The sequence below is a fragment of the Jaculus jaculus genome, chromosome 20 (genome assembly GCF_020740685.1).
Source record: "Jaculus jaculus isolate mJacJac1 chromosome 20, mJacJac1.mat.Y.cur, whole genome shotgun sequence".
NCBI classification, from domain to species: domain Eukaryota; kingdom Metazoa; phylum Chordata; class Mammalia; order Rodentia; family Dipodidae; genus Jaculus; species Jaculus jaculus.
The window spans coordinates 11,417,105-11,429,858 of NC_059121.1; the positions used below are offsets into that span (position 1 = coordinate 11,417,105).

At 39.9% G+C, this 12,754-nt stretch overlaps 1 protein-coding gene and 1 long non-coding RNA gene across 2 annotated transcripts in view; both read left to right on the top strand.

The window, feature by feature from the left end:
* LOC101600514 (vomeronasal type-2 receptor 116) overlaps window positions 1-893 on the top strand; it is an 82,481-nt gene extending 81,588 nt beyond the window's left edge. Inside the window, exon 10 of the mRNA XM_045139101.1 lies at window positions 540-893. Coding sequence (XP_044995036.1) covers window positions 540-893 — 354 coding nt within the window. The remainder of the gene's footprint in view (window positions 1-539) is intronic.
* A 236-nt stretch (window positions 894-1,129) lies between these two features.
* Window positions 1,130-12,348, top strand: LOC123456265. The gene is made up of 3 exons (XR_006634428.1): window positions 1,130-1,240; window positions 7,144-7,386; window positions 11,510-12,348. It is a non-coding gene; the product is annotated as an uncharacterized LOC123456265 (long non-coding RNA).
* Window positions 12,349-12,754: the final 406 nt, after the last annotated feature.

Consider the following 12,754-nt stretch of genomic DNA (forward strand, 5'->3'; position numbering starts at 1 on the left):
CTGGGGAATGAAACCTGGGTTCGTTTTTTAAATTTTTTATTAATTAGTATTGTACTCAGCAAATACAGTCAATTTGGTACCATTGTTAGGCTCATCCATGTCCTACCCCCTCCCCCTGGCCCCTCCTTGTTGAGGTATATGGGTCATGCATTCTGGAGTTGGCCCACGGTTATGGGTAGGATAAATGTCTCTGCATATCATGACCCAACAAAACCTGGGTTCTTATGCTTCACAGGCAAGTAAGTGCCTCAACCTTTAAGCCATCTCTCCAGCCCTGGCCGATTGTTTACAGTTAGTTTTCTTCCTTCATGACACCTCCGTCCACGGCGAGGAAGATTGGGAAGAAGGGAATCACAAAGCACACTCTGCGACTGGTCGCCTTCAAGCCTCCGAGCAAGTGATTTCCGCCTCTGAGTTACTCTCCGGGTTCTTTGGCAAAAAAGGGTCTGCGAGGGGATTTGAAGGTGCCTGAGCGACCGCAGGAGGCTTTGCTGAGAGACTGGAAAGTCATCTCCCCGGCTCCGGGAACTGGTTTCTAGGAAGGGGTCGGAGGTCAGAGTGCGGAGAGGCCGGGCGCCCAAGACGACGGAGGCCGGGAGGGAGGGGCTGGGCGTTCGCCCCCAGGCCGCGGCGGCCCGCGGGTCCCCTTCTGCGCCTTGAGCGGAGGAGCGATGGCCGCGGCTGTCCCGGCGGTGCGCGCCGTCCTCGCGCGCAGGCCGATCGCGGGCTCGGGGACTCGCGCTCCGCAGGGGAGGCGGCGCCTCAGAACGGGGCGGCGCGGGGTCCCGGCTCGCGGGGCCGCGGCGGCGGGACCAGGGCTGCGCCCGCCGCCGATAGCGAGGGGCGCGGCGCCCGGCCCGGGGAGCGGAAACGCGCGGCGGCGCCCGGCCTGACCGCCGACCCCGCCGCCGGAACCTCGGGCGGCGGAACGGCCCTGCGGCCGCGCCTCAGTGCCCGCGCCGGACCTCGCGCTCCAGGGGACGCTTCCGCCCGCGCTCCCCGTGGCCCCCCGCGTCCTTCCGGAGCCCCGTCGCCGTCTCGCCCGCCGCGGCGTCGGGTGGCCGGGCGTCGCGGGGCGCGGGCGGGCGACCCGCGGGGCTGTGGGCACGCCGCGGCGACTCGGCGGACTCCGGCGTCGTGCCAGCCCGTCGTCCGGGGACCGGCGCGGTGACTGTTCGGGGCGCTCGGGAACGTCGGCCCGGAGGACGCTTCGGCGGAGAGCGGCGCGGGCCTGGCGCCGGTGTGTGCTGCGGGGCTGCGGGGGCTGCTCGGGCGAGGGGCCGGGGCGCGGCGGGCTCCCGGGCCGTGGGCGCTGAGGCGAGGGTGCTCCCCCTTTCCGGGTCCGAAAGCGGCAGCTGGTAGCCATGTGCAGTCACGGCTTCACTAGGGACCCCTTGGCGCCTTCATTTAGAAAAGCCAAGAAAGGTTCCCTGCCTTGTTGAGCTTTGTTCTTCTCACCTGAATATTCCTTCTGCTTCACCAAAGTCAGAAGAATGGGGTGTGTGGAACTGTATCGCATCCTTTTATTTTCGTGTGTGGCCTGAGCTATGATAGCTCAATGCAAGGGCAATGTTTGGGATATCAGGTTCCCATCTGAGAGTACTGATGTTTTAAAGAAGGTGGTTAAACATCCGTTTTATATCCAAAATGTGATTATAATTTGAAATTGCCTGTTTTGAAGCCTTCGAAGATAAACATGTGGTTTACCTGTAGGGTGGCATTAGGACATCTTTAGGAAGTGAATGGATCACTTAGTGGGGGAAACAGGCAGGGAAATACCTACCTTGTGCATATTTTTTAAATATTGGAGATCCTTTTCTGTCTAACAACTTCAGGTGTGCGGGGTTTTTTCTTTGTTTGTTTGTTTGTTTGTTTTTCGAGGTAGGGTCTCACTCTGGTTCAGGCTGACCTGGAATTCACTCTGTATTCTCACAGTGGCCTCGAACTCACGGTGATCCTCCTACCTCTCTGCCTACCAAGTGTTGGGATTAAAGGCGTGCGCCACCACGCCCCGCTAGGTGTGCGGTTTTAATGCCTCCATGGCTATTACTGCTTGTTTTGAGGAAAGTGTATTATTGTAAGATGGATTTACGGCATACAACTTCACTTGGTAAGAGGGTGTTTTATAATTATACTTCGCAGGTGCATATTCAGTTATTTCCAGTACGTGCTTGGGAGTGTTCTTTAGTAATGGCCATTGTATCTTGTTTGCCATTTCCTTATTACTGTTTAACCTATTTCCAGTAATGGATGGTCTTTCAAGCTGTTTCTGGGTTTGTGTGTTTAATAGGAGAGATATGAAAATAAGCTTTTGGAAGTGAATCTAATTGGGATTTTTAGAAAGATTGAGTTTGTGAGTATTGGATACCTGCCATTTGTTTTATAAACTTTAAAGTAGTTTTAAATTGAAAAAGACTTAGTCAAACACTACATAAAATGACATTGATATACATGATATATATATTATTATTATAATGTTATAGAATATATGTATAAATTTCAACATCCTGTAACATTAGAAGCCCCTGAAGGGCAGGTGCCACTTAACTCCAGAGAATCGGATTTGGTTTGGAATTGATGTCAGGGAAGAGTTAGTTTTAATGGTGTGTTTTTCCTGAAGCAGTTCATCAGCCCTTTTGATTTATGGTTCAGTTAATAACACATCTTTATTAAGCACTTGTGTTCTCATATAGAATTCATTCAGTCCAAGGCACATCTATTCAAAAGCTAGTATGAGTTTTAGTTTCTGGGTACTTAAATCTTCCATACAGTAATTATTCCTGGATATTTCAAGTTATAATTCAAAAGATTGCTGTGAATGAAGAGCAAGTATTCTTTTTTAGTTAATGGGAAAAATTAGGTTCTCACTATTTTTATCGTAATTCTGTAAACAAAATTTTTGATATAACCAAGATTTTTTTTGACTTGTGTCATCATTTTTCCATGATCGGATAATGCTAAGGTCAAACAGGTAACATTAGTTACTACCGAGGAGTTGTGTTTTTTATATAAATTGAAATCAATATGTGCACTGGAGATTTGGTTATTTTTAATGCTAAGCAGCCATGACTAATTAGTTATGGTCATAAATACATTTTAACTTACTGATATTTTTTGTTTTTGTTTTAGTTTTGTTTTTCAAGATAGGGTCTCACTCTAGCCCAGGCTGACCTGAAGTTCGCTATGTAGTCTCAGGATGGCCTGGAACTCATGAAGATCCTCCTACCTCTGCCTCCTGAGTGCTGAGATTAAAAGCGTGTTCGGCCTTACTGTGAGGTCAAATCATGGGGTTATGATGACCAGCTACCAGCCAGAAGCACTTTTTCTTTTGGGCTTATTCCTTTGTAGCTTAGTTGTCTGTTCCTCCCAGATGCTTCCCATCTCCACTCATTCTGCCCCCTTCTCTTCTGTTGGTGGCTGTTTCTGCATCAGTGAAATGGTTAGGGTAATCCTGTATTGGGTGGCTGAGAAATAATTGATGGTGAACTGCTTTGAAAAGGCCAAGTAAATAAATACCAGGTCTTTTGGATGAAAAATGACCTAGCTTCTTGTTCCATAAAGTAAGAAAGATCATATCTCAATTTTGCCTTTGAGTTTTTGGGGGAGTGGATTTCACTTGACTACTGGGATCAGGGCAAGGTATCCTTGGTTGTTTGAGTTACTGGTCACTTGTGATTCTTTTTGCCATGTAATCTTGTTTGCCCTTTTCCCTGATTTGTGCCAGCTGTGGTCTGGGGGTGGAAATCTGAGCTCATCTTCTCTGTTACCTCCCCTTCCTGGGAACCTCGTTATCTTCCCATGCTCGTGTTCCTTGACTTTTAGGTATAGAAGAAAAGAACAAAGTGAGCTGTGTCAGCTATCAGAGTTGTGAGCTGTGTTGTGAAGGTTAATCTGGCATTTCCAGGAGATTTTTTGGGGTCTGCATGTAGTAAAGCAAACACCTTTTAGAAGCTTAGGTCCACAATTAATGTCTGAGAGTAGAGTATACAAAATCTTCTATTTTAAAGTGATTATTGGTAACAGAAAGTTGAAAGCAGGATGTTTAATGGTAACTTAGAAAGCTTTCTTTCTCTGGAAAGTCAATACTCATAATCCTTTTGTCTTAGGGAAAACACATGGAAGGAAGCTCTTCCACTTATCCCACACTAAGTGATATGAATAATTTATATGGTTATATAAACAGAGCTATAAGTTAGTATTGTAATGTTCTCCACACTGTAACTAGTTTGGTTACTGTAAGCATGGAAATGCCTTTACCTGCAGTAGCATCTCGTTTATAAAAAAAGGTATCAGAAGTGGTGATTCTTCAAGCAGGGTTAACTTGAGAAAATTTCAGAACTATCTAAGATTTGAAAAGTACAGTATTTTCAGCTAACGTGATGGTGCGCTTCTTAATCTCATCTAGATTAGATAAGTTTTTTCTTTCTTAAAAAGTTAAAAAATAGGGCTGGAGAGATGGCTTAGCGGTTAAGCGCTTGCTTGTGAAGCCTAAGGACCCTGGTTCGAGGCTCGGTTCCCCAGGTCCCACGTTAGCCAGATGCACAAGGGGGCGCATGCGTCTGGAGTTCGTTTGCAGAGGCTGGAAGCCCTGGCGCAGCCATTCTCTCTCCCTCTATCTGTCTTTCTCTCTGTGTCTGTCGCTCTCAAATAAATAAATAAATAATAGTTTTTTAAAAAAGTTAAAAAATAAAGTAAACTTGTTGAATTTGTATATGGGAAAAGAACCAGGAAACATTTGAAGATAGAGAACAGTTGACACCCTACTACTTGTGACTTGTGTTTATGGCCATGGTTCTGCCCCTTCCAAAATTTATAGGACCAAATTGTTCTAAGAGCACAAAGAGTGTCCACCTTTTGTGGTCATGTCCATGGTCAACTTCCAAAAGACAGGTAGATTGCAATTTTATATAGATGGAATTCTGGTACATACCTTAAGGATAATTTGTTTTCTCAGGGAAGTTATTTCATTTTCTTCTTGTCTTCAGAACGCAATTTTTATTTTTATTTACTTCTGTTTCTCAAAAAGATTAACGAGTGCAGAATTCCAGACATCAGCAGCGTTTTTTTTTTTTTTAAATGTAACTTGTAGCTTTGATATTTTATTATAGAAGCTCTTGGGTTGTTTTTCTTTTTGTCAACCATTGGTTTCTTTTCTTACTGTTCCTCATTTTTAGCTGGTTTAAGATTTTGATTTTAATTTAAACACTGAGTCAAATGTGTTTCTTAAGGTTTCTTACTTTTGAAATCAGACCAAAAAAAGCCTTTGTGGTGAACCTGTTTTTTAAAGATAAAAGAATTATTTGGAGTAGTTTTCAACATGCTTTAAAGAAATCAAAGCTATTGTAATAATCTGTACTTCAAATATATAACCTGATTTATGATTATTCTCTTTTGCTGAGTTTTATGATGGTTAGTTAAAACATATGAAGCATACAACTATACATGCTGATTAGTAAATATTTTGGTACTATATTGTATTGTATATTCATGACTTTTTACCAATTTTACTTTTTAGATTTTTTTTGAGTAATTTAATTTCTATGCCAATATAATACAAATTATCTAGGTTTCCTTATTATAGGATACATTTTTTTAAAACTATAAGTTATTTAGATATTTAAAACGTTTTGGAGAATTTAGCATACAAAACACAACAAATAAATGAGCACACACCTGTGTAACTGCCATCCCAGTCAGAAACTACAACATTATCAGTGCCTGCAGAAGCTCCACTGCTACTGATCTGAGTGACCACCTCCACCTAGTAGAACATCCCAGATGTCAAAACATTATGGATTTGTTTAAGTGGTTTTGAGGTCTGGAGAGAGGGTTTGGTAGAAGGTACTTCACTGCAAAGCCTAAGCATTCAGGCTCAACTCTCCAGGTCCCATGTACGCTAGATGCACAAGGTGACACATGCTTCTGGAGTTTGATTTCAGTGACTGCAGGCCCTTGCATGTCAATTCTCTCTCTCTGTCTCTCTTGCTTTCACTCACTTTCCTTATAAAAAATACATAAAAATATTAGTGGCTTTAAACTTTTAAAATGTACTTAAATTTTTTTTGTTTTTTAATAGGTGTTTTACTTTAGGCAATTGTTGAATTATGAAACATGTTACATTTAGAAAAACCTCAGTGTATATTGGAACTAAGAAAAAGGTGCAAGGACCAAAGATAATCCTGGATACATGTAATAAGTATTCAGATAATTAATGGGAAGCTATCATATATCAGTAGTATTGATTTATTATAAATGAGTGTGTAATAAACTCTGTATTTTTTCCTGTCACTTCCTGCTTTTCAAGTCAGATTAGTTTAGTTTTGGTGCAGGATTATTAGAGAATGACTTAGTCTGTGTTACTCTTTTTGCATATGTTGCCCTATTGAATCTGTTGCCAGTGATTCATATTCTGACAGATAGATATGCATAAGTCAGATTCTCCAGAAATCACTAAAGCTAGCAAATCTATTCCCTGTGTCATGTGTCAGATGCTATGATACCAATTGTTAAGATTTCTAGGTGAGTCTGTTTTGGTAGCTTCTGATATAAATCTCAAGAAGATCATATTTAGTATATGTAAAAGTTGCTAAAATGAGTGTAGTCTTTTTTTATCCTAATATTTTATGAAAAGTTTCAAGCACAGCAAAGGCACCTTGCACCCCTTTCTTGCTTATGAAGTAATTTGGCAAGAATTAGTGTTAGTTCTTGAAAGGTCTAGTGAATTTCATTAATGAATACATCTAGTCCTTGGCTTTTTTGTTGTTTTTGTTGGTAGGCTCCATTAGTACTTAAAAATTCTTGCAAATTACAGATCTTTTTAGGATTTTAAATACTCTCTTCAATCAGTTTTGGTGAAATATGCATAGAAATTCAACCTTTAATTATAATTTTGGGGGATGTAAGTTTTCAAAATATTCCCTCATGATCCTGTGGATTTCAGTGGTATGTATTGTACTTGTCCTATTTTTATCTCTAATTTTGTTGATTTAGTTATACTTTCTTGGATAACCTGGCTGAGTGTTTATTAGTCTTGTTTATCTTTTTCATGTATTATTATTTTTTATTATTTATTTGGCTGCTAAAGATTGAGACTGTAGTTCTAGTATATCTTAATAGTGAAGGATTTTAAAAATGATTTTGCAGGAACCAACAAAACTACCCATAAGTAATTTTAAAGTTGGGATGAAGATTGAAGCTGTTGACCAAAAAAATCCTGGAATGATATACCTGCTACAATTGGAGCTGTTAGAAAAGATCAGGTTCATATTATCTTGGATGGCTGGAATAGAGCATTTAATTATTGGTGTAGGTATGAGTCACAAGATATTTTCCAAGTTGGATGGTGTTTCCTGACAGGAGATGTTTTTCACCCACCAGGAAATATTGGTAAGCCAATACCTAATTATATGTTCTTTTACTTTACTGAAATTAGATCTGATCTGATGGCATATAGCTAGCATTTGTAACAGTAGGACACAATGCCCAGCTAGAGTGGTAAGCAAACCAACTGGCAAGAGCATTGTCCAGTCCAGAGAACTAGAGATGAATTAGAATCCAGATGATTTGAATTCTTAAGGACTCACCATACATTTTAAGTTCTAGTCCAAACTGAGGATATGGGCAACACAAAAGGTGACATTTAGACCTTTGTATCCTTGTTACTGTTGGGGCTTATCTGTCTTTACATTTACTATTCAACTCAAGCTTGTGCCTGTGATCTGGGTGCATAGCATGTACAAGGCCCTGCATTCTAGCCCCAGCAGTTGTTTTTTTAATTTTTATATGTGGTATTTCATTGGTAATATTTAAAAGGTATTTTTAAAGGTTGGGCATACAAACTATTAAATATGTTTTCTATAGTTTTTATCCTATTTTAAAGTTAAACTGATGACTTTAATATTGTTAAGTAAAACATACATGTAAGAAAAAATTTATACTCTTTGGAAACTACTGTATATTTCTACTATCTTAGTTTAAGGGAGTATCAATTGTAATTCTGTGTTTCTGTGTTGAATGCTGTGGTCATCTATAATATTCTTTTTCAAAGAAAGTAAAAGAAAAAAAAAAAGAAGTTGTGGTTGGAGAGATGGTTCAATGATTAAGGCAGTTGCCTGCAAAGCCTAATCACCCAGGTTCAATTCCATAGTACCCACATAAATCTGGATATACAATATGGCTCATGCATCTGGAGTTCATTTGCAGGGGAGTCTCTGGAGTGGCCATTCTCTCTGTCTCTCTTCTTTTCTCTCTCTCCTTGAAAAGAAAAATATTATTAAAAATTGAAGCTCCCTCGCAACTTGACCACAGGTTTAGACATGCCTTACCTAGAAAGGAATAACTGCTGAGTCAAATGTTAACAGGATTTAAGTTTACTCCACTGAATGTGTTTGTACTGTAATACAGAATGGCATAAAAATGAAAAGGTAAGGTATGTAGAGGAGCATGGAGGCTAGGAAAGAGTTTAACTCTCTTACTCTTCTAACTGCTGCCTACCAGCTCCTTACTTCTATAACTCAGGAAGTTGGTATTAGAGCATATTTTGTATGATACAGACTTATATGCATATGATACTAAGATAACTAAATCATTTTATGCCCTAAAGCCATTTATCTTCTAGTTGAGCAGAGATGGATGTCAATAAAAAGACATAACTGACAATGCAAAAATAGAGAAGTGTGGTAGATACAGAAGTAGCCAAAAGTTTAGACTAGAGGCAATAGCAGTTGAGGAGAGGAAAACTTTTAGGAAAAGATTCATCATGTGACTATTAAGAGAAAAGGAGTTTGTTGAACATAATGGTAATATAGGTAGGGTGAATGTATCATTCAATTGTAAGTTTTCAGTTTATATCAAAACCTCATGAGTCCTCTTAGGGAATGTTGAGTGTGGAATGCTTGAGAACACTGTTGTCCTCCCTCCACTACCTGCTTTCCCTTTTTACTAGTTGCAGCTCTCTCTAGAGGAACAGAGCAGATAGTTGCTTTGCTTTGATTTTTTTTACATTGATTTGCTAGATAGATTCCTGAATATTGTATCATTATTTAGTGTTTTCCGAAGAAAGACTTTGCTGTGTTAAGAAAAAAGTAATATGAAAAGTAGCCACTTTGTAAGTTGGTAGAAATGTTTACTGTGCTAATTGGAAATTGTGGGGAATTATAATAAAAGCCTCTTTATTTTTATGGAGAACTAAACCATTTCCTAATACAATGAAATCTTAAAGTACCTAAAACTTTATTTGAGGTATTTTTTTTTTCTGGTTAGTCTTTTTTTTTTTATCCCAACAATACACAAGCATGTATTTCTTTTTTCTTTTTTTTTTTTAAATTAGTGTTGTACTCAGTGAATACAGTCAAGTTGGTACCGTTGTTAGCCTCCTCCCTGTTCCCCCCTCCCCATAGCACCTCCGTGTTGGGGTATATGGGTCATGCATTGTGGCGAAGGCATGTTCTTCAGGGATATGGCCACTGAAAGTTGCTCATACTTCAATAAATAACTCTCCATTTACAATCATGCAAGTAACTTGCAAAAGGATTATGAAAGCTTAAAGACAGATGAAATGGATATAACTATGTTGAATATAATGAAAAAATATTGAAATTACTAAGGTCAAAACCTTGATACTCTTAAAATTGAACCGATACCTAAATAACATTTTTAGTTGATGAATACATCCATTTGCCTTGTTGGGTTAGAAGGACCTTCATCACGTGATGACTTGTCAGGTCTGAGTTACAGACTGGTATCTGTATTTATGCATCAGGATTATATTATGTGCATGTAAAATCATTTTTAGTTAGCTTTGTTGAATTCTGCAAGAAATGGGCTGTATAAATTTATTGAGAATGGAGAGTTTAGGGCAAGTAGATGAATTAAAGTCAGAACAGCCACCATCAGAGGAAGAAATGACAAAAGATTAAAATTACTTTTTAACTTTATCAGAACCAGATAGAGACTATTTTTATAGTTTGTTGTACACATGTATTAACACATACATGTATATACGATGTTTGTACATATATATATTTCAAGATGTGGGCCTATAGGATAAAGAAATAAATGTAAGTATTTATAAATGTTATTTTATATATAGATGTGGATTCCACATCATGCCCATCTTTCCAGAATTGTGACATCACATACTAGAAACAGGCTAACATTGTGGCAATTGAGTTACTTTTTCTGTATGTGATGAATTTCTGGTAGAGTAATAGCACAAAAATGCTCACATGCTAGTTCATTTCTACATATCTATTATCATGTCTCTGCACCCACATTTCAGTCCATGCCTTTTTTGGCAACTGATCAGTGATTTGGACCATTGACTATAATATATATTCATACCTAGAACATTTCTTTTTTTTTTTTTAATTAGTTTTGTACTCAGTGAATATAGTCAAGTTGGTAGCATTGTTAGGCTTGTCCGTGTCCTACCCCCTCCCTCCTCCTTGTTGAGGTATATGGGTCGTGCATTGTGTAGTTAGCCCACAGTTCTGGGTAGGAGAAATGTTTCTGTGTATCATGACCCAACGTGTGGCTCTGACATTGTTTCTGCCCCCTCTTCCACAAAATTTCCCTGAGCTATGTTGGGTTCATTTTTTGTCTGCTTCTGTGATGAGGTGTTGGGGGCCTCTGTGTCTCTGGATATCTGGTTTGGTAGGAGATGATTGTTCTCTGTGTCAATCTCCTTCACCCTTGTGCTGGTACCCGGTTCACCAAGACAACAGCACCCTTGCTTGTTTTGCCAATTATTCTTAATTTCAGCTGGGACCCTTTTGAAGTATAATGGGGTGGTTCTCTCCTTAGGATCTGTGTCTGTCTGAAAAAGAGAAGCAGATTCTCTGATGGAGAATAAAGTTAGCACCAGAGAAATGGGATAACCCTTTTTTTAATAGAGGATTTAATAGGTGTAGGCCCTCTTATAGCCCACGATTGGTAGTAGCTTGATAATGGAGAGCGGGCTCATGTTTGGATATGGTTCTGACTTGTTTTCCAGCTCCAGCTATGGGTCACGTTCCACTGAGTGGATCAGTTAGGCAAATCAAGAGCAGTTGGTTTCTCACCATGGCTGTGTGCCACTATTGCACTTGTGTAAGCATCCTGACAGGTTATTTGCTGCTGCTTGTACAGATATTGGTCATTTTTCCCCAGTCTCCCATGTAGCACCTTTTGGCACTAGAAGTAATTTTGAAGTAGTTTTCAAAGTGAAGTAATTTTCAGTGACTACCCTCTGGAAAGGGTTTTAAGCTTAACTTTACTGGATGTGGAGAGGTTGCTCAATGGTTAAGGCACTTGCCTGCAAAGCTGAACAACCCAGGTTTGATTCCCCAGAACCCATGTAGAGCTAGATACACCAACTGACATATCATATGGAGTTCCTTTGCAGTGGATAGAGGCCCTAGCATTCTCATTCTTTTTCCTTCTTTCTCTCTCCTGTTACAAATAAATGTTTTTTTTAAATAAATGACTTTATAGATACATTAATTTTTGTTGCTATTCCCCCCCCCCTTAGATTCTAGTGCAAAGAATATGAGAAAAACAGAGTCTTCCACTTGCAAGATGAAGCCTTCACAGGAAATTCCACCTTCAATGAAGCATTCACAGAAAATGATGGTGGTACTACCTATACTGCAGGCCAAGAAATCAGGGCATTCTAAATCAACTGGAGCTGCATCAGACCCGAAGAAAGATAGTTCTCTTAAAAATATCACACCAAAGAAAGGAGTAACAAAGCCAAGAAAAGTTACTTATAACTATTTGTAATTTACAAAAATTGGTCATTTATATTATAGGTCTGGAGTACCTTAATATTTTCAGCATGCATTTAAAGAAGGTACAAAGCTGTGCTGAAGTTTTTAGCAATGTACTGAGTAAATATAAGACCTCATATGGCTATTGAGAAATTAATATTTCTCTTTTCAGTAAATTTAAAGATGCTTTAAATTTAATGTTCTACTTAGGAAATACTGATTGAGTATATTTGTGGTCATAAAGTTAATTTAAAACTCAGTATCATTTTGAAAACCAATCTGAGCTATAGAAATTATATCTCCACAATATGGTGTGATTTGATTCAGGTGTCCCCCATAAACTTAGGTATTCTGAATACTAGGTTCCCAGCTGATAGAGATTTGGGGATTAATGCCACCTGGAGGCACGGTATTGTTGGGGATGGGCTTATGGGTATTATAGCTAGTGCCCCCCTTACCAGAATTTGGCACAACCCCTATTGCTATTGTCTGCCTTATGTTGGCCAAGGGGGTGATGTCCACCCTCTGCTCATGCCATCACTTTCCCCTGTCATGGTGGATCTTCCCTTCAAGCCTATAAGCCAAAATAAACCTTCCCCCCAAAAGCTGCTCTTGGTCAGGTGATTTCTGTCAGCAATGTGAACCTGACTGCAACACTAAAGTGGTACCAAGGAGTGGGGTTGCTGTTAGACACCTTACTGTGTGGCTTTGGCCTTTTGGAGCTGATTTTCAAGACGAGTGTGGAAGGATTTGAAACCTTGGCCTAAGAGATGCCTTGCAGTGCTATAAGTGCAGTTTGATGGACTGTTTTTTAGACATAGTTGAAAGATCTGAATGTAGTAAGAACTATGGACTGTGAGGTTTGGCTTATGAGGGTGAGAAAGAGCTTTGCCTGGACTGAGCTACAAGCAGTTTGTGTGAAAGGCTTATTGTTATGCCCATGTCCTGAGAACTTGTGAAATCTTTGGGCTGAGGTTTCTGTCTGTTCAGCTGCAATTATTTGAGCA